The sequence below is a fragment of the Larus michahellis genome, chromosome 12, assembly GCF_964199755.1.
Source record: "Larus michahellis chromosome 12, bLarMic1.1, whole genome shotgun sequence".
NCBI classification, from domain to species: domain Eukaryota; kingdom Metazoa; phylum Chordata; class Aves; order Charadriiformes; family Laridae; genus Larus; species Larus michahellis.
Window position 1 is genome coordinate 6,012,567 of NC_133907.1, and position 19,393 is coordinate 6,031,959.

The window sequence follows — 19,393 nt, forward strand, 5'->3', positions numbered from 1 at the left end:
AAGGCACTGAGCCCAAACTGGGAGCCACGAGCAAAGGGGCTGGGGTCCTCAGGTTCCGCCACCAGCGTGCTGGGCTGTTCCCCTTCTGTCGGCAGCCCCGAGGAATTACAGCCACCGTCGGCAGCGCCTGCGGAGGAGATGGGAACTGGCAGAGCGGCAAATGCTGATGAGAGCAGGGCAGCTGCGCCGGGTGATCTGTGCTGCTCAGCCGGCTGGGCCTATCCAAACAAACCCCAGCTCGACGCTGCCAGGCACCACGGAGCATCCCGGCCCGCCGGAGGGTGGCGCATGTGCCGCGGGAGGGGTATCCCGACAGCCGCCAGGCTGAGGGGGTCTGGGGTCGTATGGCCCCCAGCACGGCCATGCCGCAGAGCACCGGGCACGCAGCCAGACCATGCTGGCAGCTCGCTCCCTGCCAGCCACTCGCCCAACCGGCACTGCCGGCTGGTCCGGGACGCATCCCTGGGGCTGTTGGAGGCTGTGAGGATGGCAGGGGCCACAGGACAAGGCCACGGCCGGGCAGAAGGAGCTCCCGAGGCTGCAGGGGAGGCGCAGGGGAGCCCCGGGGCGGGCGCCTGCCCAGAGGCACAGGCAGCCTGGAGGGCCCTTCAGTCGAGGAGCGAGAGCTGGAGGGGAACAAGAGGCTGGAGCAGGAGCTGGGCGAGTGGCAGCCACTGCCGAGCCGCAGCCCCAGGCTGCGCTGCCAGCATATCCCAGCCTCTGGGCATCAGCGGCCCAGGCTGGGGGCTCCCCTTGAGCTTCTGACCGTGGCCACGGCGGTGGCAGGGATGGATCGTGTCCCATCCCTGGTGCCTGCCGCGCTCCCTGCTAGCCGTACCAGCCACATCCCCACGGCCTGCGGTGGCTGAGCCCCGTGCGGGGCCATGGCAGCTCCGGCGACCTGAGGGTCTGGGACTGGCTGGGGTCCGGCATGCGGCCCACGGGGGCCGCGGCCAGTGGTGGCTGGCTGCTGTTCCTGCCAGGCAAGTTTTCGGCGTGGCCGCCCGGTCTCCTCGAGGCTCCCCCTTCCTGGTCGGCAGCCAGGAGCGGCAGATACCTGATACTCGGGTTGTGCAAGCACGAAGGGGGAGCCTGGCCCTGCCCGGCCCTTGGGAGCCACCCGGAAGGCCGAGCCCTCCCGCCCGCCGGCCCCACCTGGAGAAGAGCTTAAAGGCCGGCCAGGCGGCCCCGTAGGCGCAGCACCGGCACCCGCACCATGCCCAAGGCCCGCAGCGTGCTCGTCCTGGCGGGGCTCCTGGCTCTCTGGGCAGAGCTGCCTCCAGCATCCGCCCAGAATGTCACCAGTGAGTATGAGCGCACGTCTCGGCACGGCACGGCCACGGCACGGCTCGGCTCGGCTCGGCACGCCCCGGGCGAGCAGCCAGCATCACTCCCAGCCCCAGGGCCTGCTGGGGTGGGGGCCGGGGCCGAGAGCCAGCCGGCGCCCGGCACGGTTGGGCTCAGCAGCATCCCTGGACCCAGCCCTGGGACTGGCAGGAGCATCTCCCGCCTCGGGACGGCAGCCCTCGCCCTGCCGCGGGGCCGGCAGCCCCGGCACCCACCCACACCCTCCGCCTTTGCCTTGCAGCGAAAGCCGGCGTGTGCCCGGACCCAGCGATGGAAGCAGTGAACTGCACAGTGGGGTGCCAGTCCGATGGCGACTGCGAGAGCACCCTCAAGTGCTGCCCGGCAGCCTGCGGAAAGGCCTGCCAGAATCCCGACGGTAACACTCCCTCCTGCTCCTGGCCCCGCTGCCCGGAGCCGGCCCCGCTGCTGCTAGCCGACAACACGTCCCAGCCGGTGGCACCGGTGCTCCGGAGCGCGGTAGCGGTCACAGGGCTGGGCACCCCTTGCGTGTCCAGCTGCAGTGCGGTTACTGGGGGCTGGATGGGGAGCTGGTGGGGTCTGGGTATGCTCCTGTGGGGTAGCCTCCCAGCATGGTGCACCCTCCACCCAGGCTTGCCGGGGCCACGCTCATCCCTTCCTTCTCCCAGTGACACGGGGGTTGAGCAGACACCTCCGAACAACGCTGGGACGGGTGCAGAGGGCAGGGGTCTACACTGCCCTTGCTGCCTGCTCAGCCTCGTCACAAGCAGCCTCCAGCCTGGGACATGGGCACTGTCCTGCCTCCCGACTCCGCACCTGGGATGAGTCTCCCAATGGCGTCATCCCTGGCCCTGTGCCGGACACAGCCCCACAGCCTCCCAGCCGAGTACGCTCCTCACGACGGTCCTGCCAGAGAGCAGCCTGGATAGGCAGGCACAGGATTTGGGATCTCCAGCCACAAACGTGGATGTGAACCAGAGGCTGCTGTACCTTCATCACCGCCTACAAGGACAGAACTGGCCTGGCTGTGCCAGAGCAGAGGACAGCGGGGAGCCCAGCATCGGTGGCAGGCAGCGGCAGGCAGCAGGATGGCAGGGCAGGGCCCCACGCAGCTGGGGCACAGGCTGTCTGGGAGACATGTGCCCCATACCCTGAGCTGACCCCACACGCCACAAGTGCACGGACGGGGCTCTTTGTGGCAGCTGTGAGAGAAAGCCGAGGCTGCCACTGGGGCTGCGTGCCGCGGCTGCGTGTCCTGTGCTAGCCACGCACCCCTGAGCGAGAGGCTGAACACAGGGACCGCAGGGGACCACCACACCACGTGGCCTCCCTGACATGTCCCCATCGTGTCAGGCTGGCAAGAGTGCCAACAGTCAGAGCCACGGGGCAGGGGAGCGGCCAGCTGGCAAAGGGATCTCTCCTCCATGTCAGACAGGGGACAGGGCCATGCCCACGGCTCTGGGAGCTGCAGGGCTGGCCCTGCCCCTTGCGCCAGGGTCTGTGGGTCTCACGCTGTGTCCCTTTGCCTTTGCAGAGAAGCCCGGCACCTGCCCACCCGTCAGTCCGGGGATCCCCATGCTGGGCGTCTGCACAAACCAGTGCAAGACGGACTCCAACTGCTCCGGGAACCAGAAGTGCTGCAGGAATGGCTGCGGCAAGGTCTCCTGCGTGACGCCCCTCCACTGAGGTCAGTTGGTCACCCGCCGACCCCAGGGAGCCCATGGCACCCACGGCATGGTGTGCCTGTCCCACTCACAGCCCTCTGCTCCCTCTGCAGGTACAGCCGCCTCCTGCCAGCCCATCCACAGGGAAGCTGCTGCCTGATGCGAGTCCCGCACACCCAGGCCCCGGCCCCGCACCGTCCCCCCTGGCCTGACCATGCTCCTGGCTCGGAGCCTTCAGCCTCAGCTTCCTCTCCGGGGTCCCCTGCTCGGGGTGCGCCACAGCCCCCCACACTCTCACCAATAAAGCAGCCTCTCCCTGACACGTTCATGGCCGCATCTCTGTCCCACTGTGCTCCCAGCCAGGCAGCTGCTCTGCCTGCTCCCGGGCACTGGTGCCGGTGTTGGTGCCGGTGCTGGGGCCGCCTGGCTGCACACAAGCGCGAGCACCGACTGGCTGCACCGTGTCTCTAAGGGTGCCCAGCCTCTGCCCCTGCCCAGGGCTGCCCCATGGCCCCACATCCTGGCTGTCCCGGCACACCAGCTCCTCCACCTGTGTGCAGACGCGCTCAGAGCGGGGCCATCGTGGTGCAGCCGCCTCTGTGTCCCAGTGAAGCAGAGCTGCTCTCTGCTCTGCAATGGCCAGGGGACAGGGAGGCTGACGGTGTGTGCCATTGCACGAGCATCGCCTAAACCCCCTCCTGCCCTGCACAATCCCAGCCCAGCAGTGGCACGTAGCCCATGGCAGGAGCCCAAAGCAGCCACGGGCAGTGAAGCCCACAGCCTCCTGCCCCATCCCTGTCCCCTGCCTGCTCAGAGCTGGGCCGTGCTCCTGCTCCTCCTGCCCTGCTCTCCCTGACACCTCCTGCTCCCCACAGGGCTCCTGGTGCCGTGGCCCTCCCAGACCCGCCCCACTCCAGCTCCAGCCGCTGGGACCAGAGAAAGCAGTCCCACATGCCTTTGCAGGGGCAGCACACCCAAAGCCCCCGCCTTTGGCAGGGGACAGAGCACAGCTCTCCCCTGGGGCAGAGTGAGCCTTGCACACCCTACCCTGCAGACCCCCATGCCCAGTGCTGGTTCCCCCTTTCCCAGCGGCGTGGGTGCAGGCTGGTGCACCCCAGCTCAGCGCCACGGCTCTCTGCAGCAGCTCTCCCTGCTCCATGTGTGCTGGGAGGCAACCAGCAACACTCCCGGGGCAGGACCAGGTGGACACTGAGGACGGGGGACAGGACACTCCTCCCCCGTGTCCCATCCCTGCTCACCATTGGGGAGTGCAGGCAGTGGGGCTCCGGGAGCACTGTCCGTGCCCCCAGCCCAGCTGCTTGCAGGTCACCAGTGACCTGGAAAGGGCACACTGCGGAGGATGCATCAGCTGTGGGCCACGAGCCCAGCACTATCCCGGGAGTTTCCCCTGAGCGGGATTGTTCGTGCCTGGCGCTCCCACGGTCCCGACATGGTGCTGCCGTGGGAAGGAGCAGCTCAGCTCGGCTGGCCCCCACCCCAGCAGGGTTTAAATCCCAGCTGGCGTGCCCGGCAGCAGAGCCCTCTGACAGCAGCACAATGCCGGGCGAGCGCACCCTCCTCCTGGTGCTCCTGGTGCTGTTTGTGGAGCTGCTGCCCACCCCGGCCCGGCAGCACCACGCTGGGGACCAGGGCACTGTCCCCATGGTCACCCGGGCACCGCACCAGGCCCCGTGGGGACGCCGGCCCCCCACCATCCTGCCTGTCCCTCACAAAGCGGGTGAGTGCCCAGCGGTGGGGAGCAGGTCCCTGCGCCCCCCCAGGCTGTACTGCATCTCCGACCACAGCTGTCCCGGCGCCGAGAAGTGCTGCCAGAGCGGGCAGGTCAGGACCTGCCTCCTCCCCACCACAGGTACCACTGGCTCCCCTCGAGAGATGCCAGCACGGGGACAGGGTGGTGGGTGGGATGCAGGCGGGGGTCGGTACCCATATCGGGCGACCCTGGTGCGAGCCCTGCTCCCTGGACATGTGGCTGCACTGAAGCATCTCCCTCTGCAGAGAACCCGGGCTACTGCTCCCGTGCTGTCAGCGCCGGTGGGCAGAGCTGCAGGATGAGCTGCCGCAACGACACGGCATGCAGCCCCGGGGAGAAGTGCTGCACCCGTGGCTGCTGTGCCCGCTGCGTGCGTGCCGAGCCAGGTAAGGTGGCCTGGGTGTCCCCATGCTGGGCTGGCGGTGCCACCCTGCCATTGCTCTGTGGGGGAGATGCAGGTGCCGTGGTGCCAGGCCAGCTCCACGCCGAGCCCCAGCCTCCCCTCCCCTCCAGCCAAACCTGGCTTCTGCCCGTGGAAGCACGCCCGGAGGAGCGCCGCTGCCTGCCCCAACCGCTGCGCCGACGACCGGGACTGCCCCGGGAGCCGCAAGTGCTGCTTCTCCGGCTGCGGGCTGGCCTGCGTCCCCCCGGACACAGGTACAGCCCCACCATCCCTCCTATGGGGCCAGGCTCGCCAGACCTGCATCTCCCTGCCCAAGCAGGTGCACCCCCGGCACTGCCCACAGCTGCCCCACAGCCACCCCACAGCTGCCCCGCAGCTGTGCTGGCGGTGGCACGGCTCCATCCCTGCAGAGCCCGGCGTGTGCCTGGCCGTGCCGCCGGACAAGCCCCAGAGGCTGTGCCTGGCCGAGTGTGCAACTGGTGGCAGCCGTCCAGGCCCCAGGGAGCATGTGCCACTGGCTACAGCTCACGGTGCCACCCACAGGGACAGCCCTGGCCCCCTCCCGAGCCCCCACGCAGGAGCAGGTCCTTGGGGTCCAGGGATCACCATGCCCAGCTCCTCCATGCCGGGTAGGTGATGTCCCCAAGCGGGTGAGGGGCTGCACCCCATCCTGCCACCCCCATCCTGCACCCCCTTCCTGACACCCCCATCCTGCACCCCACTCAGGCTGGGTGCTGGCGAGGACAGTGGCCAGGGTTGTCCCTCAGTGCTCCAGCTGCCAGCTGGCATCCCACGTGCTGTTGTGACTGGTCTCACTGGGTCAGACTGGTGTGGGTGTGAGGCTGGCCGCCGAGGCCAGCAATGGGCTCTGGAAGAGAGGATGGGGGGCAGTATGGGGGGCAGGATAAGGGGCAGGACAGGGGCAGGATGAGGGCAGGATGGGGACAGGCTGGAGACTGAGGCCGTGCCAGGAGTGGGGCTGGGGGAAGCAGGATCCTGGCCTAGCCGCTGTCTCCATCGTCACCAGGGAGCCGCCGTGCCGCAGCAAAGCCCGGCGTGTGCCCTGTGGTGCTGCGGGGCTCCGTGGGACCCTGCCTGGAGCTGTGTGACACCGATGGTGACTGCCCCGGGCTTGCGAAATGCTGCACCACCGGCTGTGGCCACGTCTGCAAACCACCCACTAAGGGTAAAGCCACCGGCGCCCTGTGGGGCCAAGACCCCCCCGCATCCTCACCCTGCCCCGTCCCAGGCTGAGCCCCCCCAGCCAGGGCCATCACCCCTTTGGCTGTGCCCACCCTCCCCAGGTGCTACCCCTCGCTGCGACCCTCCTAAGGGGCGATGAGGGTGCAGAGACCCAGCTGGTGTCCCCATGGGGCAGGAGCTGGGCGAGGGGCTCACCCCCTGAGGGCAGGGCAGCTCCCCCACCCCGCAGGGGTGTCCCACGCACGGGGAGTGAGCCCCCCACCCTTCCGTCTCTCTGCATGTGCCAGCACGGCCTGGGCTCTGTCCCCCCGTGGCTGATGGTGACCGGGCGGCCGAGTGCCTCCTCCTTTGCCTGCAGGACAAGGATTGTCCCCCCGGCCAGAAGTGCTGCCTGCAGGACTGCGGCCGGGCATGCGTCCCCCTGCTGCGGGGTAAGAACCCCCCCCAAGCCTGCCACCTCCTGGGTCCTAGCAGCTCCGAGGCACCATGCAGGTCTTGCCCCTGCAGCAGGTCCAGCCTGGAGGGGACAAAGGGAGGCTGGTGGGTGCCAGGGTGGGGACACCCCCAGGGCACCCGTCCCTGGGAGCGGGAGCGCTCATCCTGCGCTGACCACCTCGTCCATCTCTTCCAGGCACGGCCTAGCCCTGGCTGGGAAGGGCTACGCTGGGAGCTGCGATTTTGGGGCTGCCCCCCACCCTGCTGCTGTCGCACCCCTGTGGGTGAGCAAGACCCCTGCACCCATCCATGTTCCAGATCCTGTGCACCGCCGGCGAGAGGTCACCAGCATCACTGTGATGGGTCCTGGACAAGGTCGTCGGCACCCCCAGCTCCTTCCAGCCATGCTGCTGAGGGCTGCGCGCTGCCTGCACCACCCCACTCCAGGCCAACGCTCCCGGCAGCCTGGACATGGAGGAAAATCCCTGCATCCCCATCAGCTCCGGCCACTTCACAGCACTGAAATAGAATAAACCAGCACATGGCTGCCTTCTGCTCTGGCTCGCCACCCCTCTGCTCTGCTGCGGGTTCCCCGGGAGGCGCAGGCAGCCCTGGGCTGTGCACAGGCAGGGAGGTGCAGGCAGGCATCCAGCAGCCCTTCCTGCAGGCAGGTGCTGCCCTGAGGCAGGGGGAGGTTCCCGTTTCCATGCGGGTGCCCTCCAGCCACCATCTCCCCATGGTGATCATCCCAATGTCCCCTTGGCAGTCATGGATGGGAGTGCAGAAACCAGTTCCCTCAGATTCCTTGCACAGAGGAAGGGCTCATTTGCATCCCAAAGTGTGAAAACCTGGTTGGAAAAGCAGTCATGGGAAGGGGGCAGGGAGCAGCGCCCACGTGCCAGGAGCCACGGCAGGACCCGCTTGCTCCCTGGTCCCAGCTCAGCCCCATCACCGTGCTGGGACACCTCTCCCACCTCATGGTGCCGGGCAGCACCGTGGTGGCAGAGCCCCACCAGCTGCTCCTGCTGCTGCACCAGGGACAAGCCATGGGGTCTGTCCATGGCTCCCACCCCAAGGAGGAGAGGGACAAGCGGGGCTGGATGGAAACCCAGGCAGCGGGTCACAGCCAGCTGTGGCAGGGACGGGGCTGTGTGCCATGGGGGACAGCACCTGCCTGACCCCAGCTGCCCTCCCCGGCCCCACGGGTCATCCTGACCCGAAAGCATGGCTCAGCTGGAGATAAGCGCGATGGCTGGCGGGGCGCCGGTAGGTTCTGGGAACTGCCCCTCCTCCTGCTCCTCCTGCCCCTCCTGCCCGCGGCACGGACAGTCTGCCACGGCCAGCAGCCTGGCTACAGCTGCCCCCTCACCCTGGGCACCCCCAGCAGAGACATTAAAACGCGGCCCCAGCTCAGCTCTGGACACGCGCGACATCCCCAGCAGCACCATGAGGTCAGGGGTTTTCCTCCTCCTGGGGTTCCTCGTCCTCAGGGCAGAGCCGGGCACTGCACCGGAGGAGAAACGTGGTGAGTACTGGCAGGCAAACCTGGCAGGCGCCCGGCACAGGCATCCTGGGGCCAGCTCCTTGCACTCCGCCACCCCCCACCCTGTGCCCCTGCCATGTCGCCCTCTGTCCCTGCCCGGCACATGCTGGCATTGCTTGGCACATGCTGGTGGGGATGGTGTCCCAGCTGGCTGCAGTGCCGTGCCGCAGCCCCGCTGCCTCGGGGAGCCTGCTCCCACCCCGGGCTGCACGGACACATGTGTGTGCCCCTCACGCACACCCCCACGCACACCCCCTGCACCCTGCGTGCCCAGCAGCCATCAGCACACAGGGGTGCTGCACATGGCAGGAGCCCTCCTGGCCTCCCTGGGCACCCCCGCACCGACATGGGCAGACCTGGCTCTGGGCTGTCTGTGCCCACAGAGCCCAGCGCCTGGCCCAGCGCTGAGGAGTCGTCTCTGGGCAGAGCGGGGGCTGCACGGCGAAGGCGGGAGCAAGGAGGGTGCTGTCAGAGGTTGGCAGGGGTTGTGCAGGGGTGCAGGGGTGCACGGACCCCCCCGCACTTGCACCCTTGCATTGTCTGGGCTCTGCTCCTCACACCTCCCATCCCTTCGCCGCTCCTGCACGTGGCTTCCTACCACGGAGATGGACCCAAACCCCAGCAGAGGGGCCTGGGCCCCCGCTGCCAGGGCCCCCCCACTGTGGGGGCGACGCTGGGGGCGGTTGTGCCCAGCTGCAGCTGCTCTGCCCCAAGACACCAGCCGGGTTCCTTCTTTGTTTTAACCAAACAGCTGCTGTTTGGAGTGAAACCTCCCGGCAGCGTCTCTGTTTGCAGCCCAAACAGCGCGGCCCCACCAGGAGCCGGCAAGGGGTGTTTGCGGAAACTGCTGCTCCCTCAGCGTCTCCCACCTGGGTGGGCAGGAGCCAGGCACAGGTGCCAGCTCCAGCTGGAGCTCGCCTGTGCCAAAGGCAGGGCTGTCCCAATTTTCCCAGCCAAGAGGAGCATAGGGTGCCAGCAGGAGGAGGAGGAAGAAGAGCAGGAGGCAGCGGCGAGGAGCACGCTGCTTGCAGTGAGGATGCTCGGGGCAGCAGGATGCTCAGGGATGGATCCTGACCTCCAGCTGGTGCCGCCTCGGTGCTGGCTTCTCCCTGACAGGGCCAGTGGCACTACCTGTGGCACTCGCTGCCTTGTGAGGGCACGCACAGCCCTGTGCCGTGCCATGCTGTGCCGTGCAGGTCTCGGGGTGGGGTATGGCAGCCCCGGGGCCGTGGCACAGGGGAGGCTCCAGCCCCACTCCAACCAGTCCCTCTCCTGCCACGGCAGCAGGGCTGCCCGCACCCCAGGCTCTGCCTGGCAGCCCCAGGCATTGCCATCAGCCGGGCACTGCCACGCCAGCAAGGGAGGGTCAGCATGAGCTGAGTTCCTGCCAGGACCCTGCCCCCCGAGGCTACGCTCCCCTCTCCGGTCCCCTGTCCCCATAAGCGGGGACCCATGCTCCGCTCCCTGGCGGATGGAGCTTTACCACCTGGTGCTGCCCTGATGCCGCCGTCCCACTGCAGGGGATCCGGAGAAGCCAGGGAGGTGCCCACGGGACTTCACGCGCTGCCTGCGCCTGGAGCCCCCACTCTGCACCAACGACTCCAGCTGCCCTGGCGGGCACAAGTGCTGCCCCCGGGAGTGCCGGCTCCGCTGCACCCCCCCAGCAGAAGGTACGGCACTGCGGCACAGCCCCTGGCACCACCTCTGTCCCAGGACAGTCCCCATCCTTGTGCCGTCCCCATCGCCACAGAGCAGCTCTCTGTGGGCTGCTGGCAGCCTCCCGCCCGCAGCTCCCGAGGCTGGGATGGGGCGCATGGAGACGGTCCAGGATGGGGCGCGTGGAGAGGGTCCAGGATGGGGCGCGTGGAGAGGGTCCGGGATGGGGCACATGGAGGGGTACAGAGAGGGGCAGGCAGCAGGGTCCAGCCTGGGGGGACTTCCCGTCACTCTCCTGGGATGCTGCTGGTGCAGCCTCACCTCTTGGCCCCACACCGCTCGGTGTTGCAGAGAAACCCGGCGCCTGCCCGGCGGCAGCCCCCGAGGGGCTCTTTTACCCCTGCTCCTTCCCCTGCCTGGAGGACAAGGACTGCCTGGGAGCGCAGAAGTGCTGCCCGCTGGGCTGTGGCCCTGCCTGCCTGGAGCCGGTGCAGGGTAAGGCCTCCATTGGGCCAGCGGGAGAGCCAGGGTCACCGCAGAGCTCCTCTGTGCCATGGACATCTGCCACCACCCCACCGCCACAGGCCGCCGCGGTGGCCACGCACCACTTCCCCTACATCGGTAAACCCCAGCACCGACACATGGGCCACAGCAAGTGGCCGGGGAGCCCCCGGGCAGGCAGGGCAGTCCATTGGGAATGCTGAAGCCTCACGCCTGCTCTGCTCCACCAGATCAGCCCAAACCCGGGGAGTGCCCTGTGGCGCAGCCAGGGCTGTGCCAGGAGCGATGCCGAGGTGACAGCGACTGCCCCGACGCGCAGAAATGCTGCAACAGCAGCTGTGGCCGCCAGTGCGTGCCGGCAGCCCCGGCCGGTGAGACAGGATGGGACGGGACAGGCAGCGCGGGCAGAGCTGTGGCTTGGGGACCAGGGGTGATGCCACGGGGCCATGGCCAGCCTGAGGCACAGAGCCGTGGCACAATGGAGGCCCCCTCGCTCTGGGCTCGCTGGGGTGGGCTCTGTCGGGGTTGGCAGGACAGACACTGCCTGTCCCCAGCTTCTCGCTGCTGTTCCCTGTGCATTGCCTGCACAGGGGGACGCGGTGCTCGGGGCTGCGGTGCCACCGGGGTATTACCCACAACAGGCAGAGAGGGACCAGGGTGGGGACCCAGCGTGTGGCTCCCAGGTGGGCACTGGGATGGGGAGGGGGCAGCGAGACCACCCTGCAGGGAGGCCACCCTCCCACTCTCACCTCCCCCCTGCTGACACCGCCGGCCGGGCCCTGCTCCGCGGCACAGAGGACACCAGCCCTGTCCCAGCCACCCCGCAGCCGCACCACCAGCAGAGATGCCGTCAGGACCAGGACTGTCCCCCGTCCCAGGTGTGCTGTCACCAGCGGTGCAGCCAGGAGTGCCACACACACAGCCGAGGTGAGGGGGGCAGGAGCCGCCTTGAAGTCCCTGCTGCCGAGCTGCCCCCCCCGCACAGAGCGGGGCTGGGTGGGAGCGCAGGATTGACAGAGGGGACAGATGTGTCCTGGTCCTTGCTGGCATCCCTGGCACCATGTGCAGCTGCAAGCCGTCTGCCTCGCAGGGACCCCCACAGCCACGCCAGCCTGGCAGGAGGGGACGAGGTGCTGGAGCAACAGGGACTGCGGCGGTGGGGAGACATGCTGTGGCGGCCGGTGCGCGGGGTTGTGCAGTGCTGAGCACCAAGGTGGGACACGGAGAGCGGCTGAGTCCAGAGAGCCATGGGGCTCCTCTCCGCAGCCCCCGTGCCCCTTGGCTGAGGGGTCTGGTGCCAGCCCCAGGTTCCCCACAGGAGGAGATGCCGCAGCGCTGCCAGGGGCAGAGCCATGCTGCGGTGCCCAGTGTCCCTGGGCCTGTGGTGCCAAGGGGGCTGCGTGGGGGCGGCTGGACTGTGGTGTGGGTCTGCACAGCCACCCCGGGGGCACCACAGCCACCCAGCACCATGTCCTGCAGGGAAAGCCGGCTTCTGCCCGACCCGCGCTGGGCTGTTCCCCAGCTATGACTGCAGAGCCTGGTGCCAGCACGATGCCGAGTGCCCCGGCAAGGAGAAGTGCTGCCTGCACGGCTGTGACTATGTCTGCCTGCCTCCATCCCGAGGTGCGAGCCACTCAGTCCCACAGCGGGCAGGGCAGGGAAGGAGCGGGCAGGGGTGTCCCCCTCAGCTCTGGGAGCTGTGGGTCTGGGCAAGGGAGACCCGCTGTCATCCCCCACATCCCCAGCCCCACTGCCTCCTGCCCCCCAGAGAAACCAGGCATCTGTCCCTTGGCCGAGGGGACACTGACCACCGCGGCCCCATGTGGCACTGCCTGCACTGGGGACTGGCAGTGCCCGGGGGCTGAGAAGTGCTGCAGGAGCAGATGTGGCCATGCATGCTCGGCCCCCGAACAAGGTGAGGGGACAGTCACCGGGATGGAGGTGCCGCACACTGTCGGGCACACTGGCAAACCTCCCGCGGGGCTGGATGTGGGGCAGTGCTGCCTCAGGGCAGGCACTCAGACCCTTTGGGGTGCAGCCGTCAGGGTGCCCCAAGGCTCCAGGTAAGGCAAGTGCCTGCAGCGCTGGGGGGGTGCTTGCCCCTGCCCCTGCTGCCCCTTCCCGCCCTTCTCAGACAAACCCGGCAAGTGCCCGAAGGTGAGGCCGCGGCAGACGCCGGAGCTGTGTGTGGAGGAGGATTCCTGCACCCACGACAGGGACTGTCCCCGGCAGGAGAAGTGCTGCTTCTCCGGCTGCGCCATGCACTGCACCCGTCCTGCCCGAGGTGAGCACGGGCAGCCCAGCCACTGGCACGGGGCAGCGGTGCCCGAGCAGGGCTGGGACCCTGTGTCCTCTCCCGGGTGCTCCCTCCCACAGAGCACCCCGGGGAGTGTCCCCGGGCAGAGCCGTGCTGGGACCCGCGGCGCAGGCGCAGGAGCCAGTGCCTGGATGACAGTGTCTGCCAGCGCGAGGAGAAGTGCTGCGACACCGGCTGCGGCTGGGAGTGCATGGCCGTGCCCAGAGGTAGTGGAAGAAGGGTCTCGGGGGGAGCCAGCCACCAGCTCCGCAGGGCGGCCAGGTGACAGCAGGTCACTGTGCCCCTGCAGACAGTCAGGACAGGGCTGGCAGCCGGTGCACAGAAGAGTGCGAGGCCGACTCGCAGTGTCCCCGGGGACAGAGGTGCACGAGCACCGGCTGCGGACGCGTCTGCATGGACATCCCCGGAGGTGAGAGCCAGCCAGGCCCCCAGGAGCTGTGCAGAGCCGCCCCAGGGTGCCCCATGGAGGGGTGCTCCCAGCCGGTCCCCCCCAGCCGAGTGCTTGTCTTGCAGGCAGAGTGGGGGTGTGCCCCGTCCCCAGGGAGGGGGGGACGTGCCTGGACCTGTGCAGTTTCGACGAGGAGTGTCCCTGGGGTCACAAGTGCTGCAGCAATGGCTGCGGCCACGTCTGCATGCCGGCCTCGCTGCAAGGTCAGCCCCTTGTGCCAGGATGAGAGTCCCCCTGCCCAGCTGAGCCCCGCGGGGACAGAGCCCAGGGTCCCCCTGGCACTGACCCCGCAGGGACATCCTGGCCCTCCCTCCCTAACGAGGACCCCCACCGTCACCACGCTGGAGACCCGTGCCAGGGGCTGCCGAGGTGGCTGTGCCCATGGGGTCCTGCCCCTTCTGGCTCCAGGGATGTGATCTGCCCCGTCCTTCTTTCCACACCTCCCCCTCTTCCCATGCAAGTGATGAGCATGCACGGCCTCAGCTGTCCTCTCTTGCCCGCAGAGCGTGACGCTGCAGTTGTGCCACGGCACGGTGCCAAGCAGTGCAGGGAGGAGTGCGAGGCCGACTCGCAGTGTCTCTGGGGACAGAGATGTACCCGCACCGGCTGCAGCCACATCTGCATGGACGTCCCTGGAGGTGAGATGCAGCTCAGCCAGCCAGGACCCAGGCATTGCCCCGGGAGCCGTGGGGTGCCCCAAGCTGGGTGCCCCATGGCGGGGTGCTCTGCCTTGCAGGGAGAGAGGGAGCGTGCCCCGTCCCCAGCGGCCGCGGGACGTGCCTGGACCTGTGCAGCCTCGACGAGGAGTGTCCCTGGGGCCACAAGTGCTGCAGCAACGGCTGCGGCCACGTCTGCACGCGAGTGCCTGGTGGTAAGGGGGCCCAGGGCCACTGAGCTTGGGCTGGCACTGGGGCTGGCACTGGGACATGTGGGGTGCCAGCCAGACCTGCGTGAAGGGCACAGCCCTCGGTGCGCTCCTGGCTCAGCATCGCTGCAGGGCCGGCTCCTGCTGCTGCCCCATCGCTCTGCTCTGGGCAGAGATACACCTTCGGGACGAGGGGACCTGAAGGGACATGGGGTGGGATGAAGCTCTCGCCAGAAATGACCATCCTTGGCTGCAACCTTGGCCACCAGTCCCACGTTCCTGCAGCCTCAGGGCTCCCTAAAAGCATGTCCTCCTTTTCAGACGCTGTGTGATGGGAGAGCAGCTCCTCCGTGGCAGGAAAACACCTTTGTTAGGGGACACGGGGTGGTCACGGGCCCCAGCTGGCCTGTTCCCTCCCCACCACCTCCAGCAATAAAGCACGTGCGTGGCCACCTCCAGCCACCCCCGAGTCTCGGCAGTGCCAGGCTGGCCCCAACAGGCCCTGGGATGGCCCTTCATGCACCCAGAGCAGCCCTGGCATCTCCACAACTTGTCAGGGATGGTCCCGATGGTCCTGCCAAGGCTGGGGTCGGTGCCACGGGGCCAGCGAGGTGGTGCAGACACAGACCCGCAGGGCCAGGGGCAGGCTGCGGGACGGGCACCACCCCAGGCGTCCATCGAGGCGGGGGCCGTTCCTCCTCCATTTGGTCACTTTAGCTCCCAGCCGGGTCACGTCAGCAGCTTGAGGGCAGAGCCGGGGCTGGGAGCTCATCCAGAGGCAGTGGGAGTGCGGGGTGGTGGCCGGGGCGAGCCCTTGGGCTGCCGTGCGGTGCTGCTGAAGGCACCCATCGCCCGGCCCCAGCGAGGGGGGAACGGCCCCAAGGGACGGGCACTGCCCGCTCCTGCCTGCACGGGCAGGAAGGACAAGACCCAGACGTGCTCATCCCAGGACCTGTCCTTGTATTGAAGTGTCACAGTCCCAGGGGAGTGTCGGGCTCCTCCGGCCGGGCACCACGCCATGTCGCTGTGGGTGCACGTCCCTGCCCTCGGGCTGGCAAGCATCCCCAGGCGAGCCACAGCCCCCAGCATGGCCACCCCGGCAGCAGTGCTCGTTGCCACCAGCCCCATGAGGAATATCTCCCTGCAGGGACAGGGATGTGGCCACCGACAGCAGCTTCTCCTGGGCAGGGGCTGTGCAGAGGCCACCACGCTCCCCGGGTCAGTGCTACCGGGCACCTGGAACTTAGAGATGGGGGGTCAGGAGCGGGGCCAGGCCGGGCATCGCCGGGGGCAGGAGCAGCCGCCGGCCGCAGCACATGGCACACGGCACACGGCTAGTTACCGACGTGGGAGCAGGCCTGGAAGCACTCGCCCTCGGTCTCGAAGTTGTTCCTGTTGCCGCCGCAGCCGCCGTAGATGAACTCCTCACACTGCTGGCTGGAGGCGTTGAAGAAGAAGCGGCGGAAAAGCGCCTTGCAGTTGCCACAGACAGAGGGCAGGTAGCAGAAATCTGCATGGTCCAAGGGGGACAGGCTGAGCCAGGGACAGGATGGGGACACCACCGGGCTTGGTGCTCCCAGGACCCTCGGAGAAGTCTGCACAGCTCTGGTCCCCTCTCACCTCTGAACCCTTCTGATGGCAGCCGATTCTGCGCCCGCCTGCCCCACAGCCCCACGCACCAGCAGCCCAGGTGCTGCCCCACTGCACCCGGGGTCTGCAGGACCTGGAAAGAGCTTGGGGGCACCTCAGGGAACCCCCTTCCCTTGGCTCACCCCTCCTGTCGCCTGCCCCTGCTCTCACCACACCACCACTCCAGAGCCCCACCGCTGCGGCACCAAGCCCTCACCCAGCACTGGCTCCTGGCACGTGTAGCCGCATTTGCTGGGGCAGCACTTGGTGGCACCAGGGCAGCCGGCATCACCGGTGCAGCGGGAGCAGGAGGTGTCCCTGCGGCAGGCGACGCAGTCGTTGTCCAGCGGGTTCTCCACCTCCGGGATGTGGTAGCAGTACCCGGGCTTCACTGCGGGACACAGCGGCCAGGACGCTGGGGATGGCTGCAGAGCAAGGGGCTGAGCAGCCCCCCAGCACCCCAAGGCTGGACCTCACTTGCCCGTGACCCATGTCCCCATGGATGCCCGGCACCACGCAGAGGAGCGGGGAGCACCGGGCGGCAGCAGCACCTGGAGCATCCCTGTCCCCGGGACATGCCCTGGGCACACTCACCCATCCCTGGCTCCTCTCTTCCAGCCGCGCGCGGGGCCGGGCCAGACCGTGTGGCGAGGGGGAGCAGGGCTGCGAGGAGGAGGAGGAGGAGGAGGTGGCCGGGCGGCAGCTCCATGGTGCCCTGGGCAGCCGGGTCTGCACCCCAGGTGCGGCAGGCTGGGATTTAAGGTGCGCCGGCGGGGCGGAGGGAGCGGGTCTGGCGCCTGAGCCCGGATAATTCCTGCCATGTCGGTAACGAGCCACACCCAGGCAGGGCCCGGCCTCTCCGGCGGCATCCCAGCCACAGCCCTCGAGCCGGGGGGACCGGTAGGACAGGACGGCTGCCCCAGCGCAGCCCTCCCGGAGGCTGGACGGGTGGCGGTGGCATGCCCGGCCTGGGCTGGGCGCACGGCCAGTGCCCACCCACAGCACCCTGGGGACAAACCAGTGATGGGGACGGGCAAGGGGACATCGTCACTGGCCTCTCCGCTGACAGTGAGCATGGCAGTGCCATGTTAGGGCATGGAAAGCCACCGGCTCTGGCGCAGCCATCAGCCAGAGAAGAGTCTGGGGCACCACACACCGTGGCACTGCTCTCCCTGCGGTGCAGGTCCTCCTGGAAAGGCTGCACAAGAACCACGCAGGGGACATGTCCCTTCTTCCCTTTCTCCCATGCTCCCTCCCAGTTAATGGAGAGGACCCCAGGCAGGATGGTCCCACACACAGGGCTGAGCCTGTGGGTACTGCCTCGCCTGCTGTGGAAGGGGGGGTCCCGCAGGATGGTGATGCTCCCATCTGTTCCCATCCTGCAGGCACCATCAGCCCTTTGCCACCCACTTCATCGCCCTCTCCCGGCTTGGGGCCATCCCCTTCACTCAGTCCCCTCCCGGGGGAATGCCTGCGCAGAGCCATGCCCTGTCCCCCCTGGCAGCCCCTGGCTCCCCGCAGCAGGTTGGGGTCTGGCAGCTGCATTGCCGGCATGAGGGGCATCCCCTGGGGATGGGACACGGCTCAGAGCCTGCCCCGCTCGTGGCTGGGGGTCAGACCCACGGCAGCGCAGGGCTCCCGGTGCTGGGCTGAGCAGCAGGCAGGTCCCCAGCATCCCGCCGGCAGCCGTGGGCGTGCGCGGGGTTAAACCTGCCAAAAGGAGGGAGAAACAGATTAAGCTGTTCCCATTCAGCAGCAATTATTGTCTTCTTAATTAATGCCGTAATTACTGTCCCAAAGGGGAAGTGGAGGGCAAGGAAAACTCCATGGGGAGAGGCCAGGAAAGTCGGTGGGGTTTGGAGGGAGGGGCCACAACCCGCCCGTGCCCCACCAAAGCTTCTCCCTGCCTCTCCTCCAAAGCCCCAGGACAGAGACCACGTCAGTGTCCCTGGCACGGGACACGGTGACATGGCAAAGCCTGAGCAGGGCAGGAGCAAAGCCAAAGGGATATGCCGGTGGCAATCGGGGGGCACAGGGTCAGGGTGGGTGGTAGGAAGGTGACCGCTCCACGGGGACTGCGGAGGTCCCGGAGCCACGACTCAGTGGCCATCCTCAGTGCATCTCCCACAACCTTGACCTGTCAGGGACATTCCCGGTGGCACAGAGACTCCCAGCCCCACAGGAGGGATGGGCCACAGCACCAAAGTCTACCAGGGCTACATTTTTCCCCACTATCTCTCTGCAGTGTCTCAGTCGCCTGGGTGATCACTTTAATGACTGACATCGTCTTCCAGAGCAGCCCTTGCTGTCCCTGCACACGGGTAATGCCGTGGGCAAGCTGGGGGGACGCTGCAGTGGACGCAGGAGCCTGTCCTGGGAGTGCTGGGGTTCAGGGCATTGCGGAGGGTGAAGAGGGGCTGCTTCCAGGCAGATGGCGGGTTGCACACAACAGAAATCATGCCCCATGGGGGACCAGTGTCGGTGACCCCTGCCCTGCCCTACCACCGTGGAGGAAATAACGACCAGGGCAGCCCAGCCCAGGGAGCAGCCAGGAATGTGGCACCTCCCAGGGCGGGCACCCAGCAGGGACGGGGACAGGGACGGCACTGTGCCACCAGGATGGTGCTCCTGCCCAGACCAGGGCACATGGCAGGAGAGGCACTGGGGGAGCCGAGGTGCGGAGCAGTTGCCCCCGGCCACGGCATGTTCCGGCTGGCCCCACACAGAGCCTGCTGGCCTGATGAGACCCGATGCTCCCCAGGGCTGACACAAGCCAGGTATTGTCCCTGCTGGCCATCCCAGGGACAGGGACATCTCCCATGGGGAGCAGGGACACCCTGGTAACAGTGGAGCCAGCTCCACTGCTCCTCGTCTCGCAGCTCCGTGTGCTCCTGGGATGGGTCATCCCACCTCCGTCCTGCACACAGGGACACACCGATGGGAGAGGATCCCCATGCAGCCGGCATGGGCACGCGCGGTTTAGGTGGCACACGCAGCGTGGACTGTACGCACACCCACGCATGCAGATACACACGAAGCATGGACTGCACACGCACACACACGTGTCCACACCTGGCCGGCTCCCCTTGCACGTGCACACACACACGCAGGCGCAGGCAGCCTGCCCGGCACAGCCTGCCGGAGCCCTCCTGCCTCTGGCAGGGACAGGCGCTCCCGGAAGGGAGCTGGCAGGGAAAACCCCGGCGGCTCTGGTGCCTCCATCCTTGCGACACACTGCACCAGCAGAGCCACCTGCACCCCCACGCAGCACCGGGACAGGCAGCAGCTCCCGGGACAGCCCCTGCCGCTGGTGCAGCCTGTGGCACTCCTGCAGATACCCCCAGCGGTGCGGTGTTAGGGGCGGCTTCTGGACCCTTGGGAAAAACAGGGCCCAAGCGATTGCCATGGGGTTCCGAGCATGGGGAGAGCCATGGGTGGGAAGTGCAGCCAGACCCTGGGAAGAGCCGTGTCCCTCCGAGTGACAGTGCTGGTACAGATCCATGACCCTGCCTGGAGCCCCCAGCAGTGGGCAGCCACAGGGGCCAAGGTGTCCAGTCCTGCCAGCCCCATGGAAGGGAGTAGGAAGCGAGAGGCAGCTCCAGCACTGTGTGACGGGGACAAAAGCACCCACC

General features: G+C 68.1%; 3 protein-coding genes across 7 annotated transcripts; all 3 read left to right on the forward strand.

Moving 5' to 3' along the window:
- The first annotated feature begins 1,077 nt into the window (after positions 1–1,077).
- WFDC13 (WAP four-disulfide core domain 13) lies at positions 1,078–3,312 on the forward strand. Of its 2 annotated transcripts, XM_074605258.1 has the most exons (4): positions 1,078–1,304; positions 1,589–1,723; positions 2,861–3,013; positions 3,104–3,312. In XM_074605258.1, exons 1-3 carry the CDS (start codon positions 1,217–1,219, stop codon positions 3,010–3,012), a joined length of 375 nt encoding a protein of 124 aa, XP_074461359.1. In that variant the 5' UTR covers positions 1,078–1,216; the 3' UTR covers position 3,013; positions 3,104–3,312. The 2 variants fall into 2 exon arrangements, with proteins under 2 accessions (XP_074461359.1, XP_074461358.1); XM_074605257.1 differs by lacking the exons at positions 2,861–3,013; positions 3,104–3,312 and having other exon boundaries at positions 1,589–2,294.
- A 762-nt stretch (positions 3,313–4,074) lies between these two features.
- Positions 4,075–7,142, forward strand: WFDC3 (WAP four-disulfide core domain 3). The gene is made up of 6 exons (XM_074605255.1): positions 4,075–4,860; positions 5,007–5,147; positions 5,275–5,418; positions 6,192–6,350; positions 6,655–6,798; positions 6,999–7,142. Exons 1-6 carry the CDS (start codon positions 4,548–4,550, stop codon positions 7,007–7,009), a joined length of 912 nt encoding a protein of 303 aa, XP_074461356.1. The 5' UTR covers positions 4,075–4,547; the 3' UTR covers positions 7,010–7,142.
- Positions 7,143–8,114: 972 nt separating this feature from the next.
- Positions 8,115–14,594, forward strand: LOC141750322 (uncharacterized). Of its 4 annotated transcripts, XM_074605232.1 has the most exons (16): positions 8,115–8,327; positions 9,866–10,015; positions 10,353–10,622; positions 10,733–10,873; positions 11,144–11,185; positions 11,298–11,429; positions 11,593–11,715; positions 11,982–12,125; positions 12,271–12,417; positions 12,637–12,786; positions 12,879–13,025; positions 13,109–13,228; positions 13,333–13,470; positions 13,771–13,905; positions 14,004–14,138; positions 14,454–14,594. In XM_074605232.1, the coding sequence occupies exons 1-16, from the start codon at positions 8,249–8,251 to the stop codon at positions 14,462–14,464; spliced, it is 2,064 nt and encodes a 687-aa protein (XP_074461333.1). In that variant the 5' UTR covers positions 8,115–8,248; the 3' UTR covers positions 14,465–14,594. The 4 variants fall into 4 exon arrangements, with proteins under 4 accessions (XP_074461333.1, XP_074461335.1, XP_074461336.1 ...); XM_074605234.1 differs by lacking the exon at positions 13,333–13,470; XM_074605235.1 differs by lacking the exon at positions 10,353–10,622.
- The last annotated feature ends 4,799 nt before the right edge of the window (positions 14,595–19,393 follow it).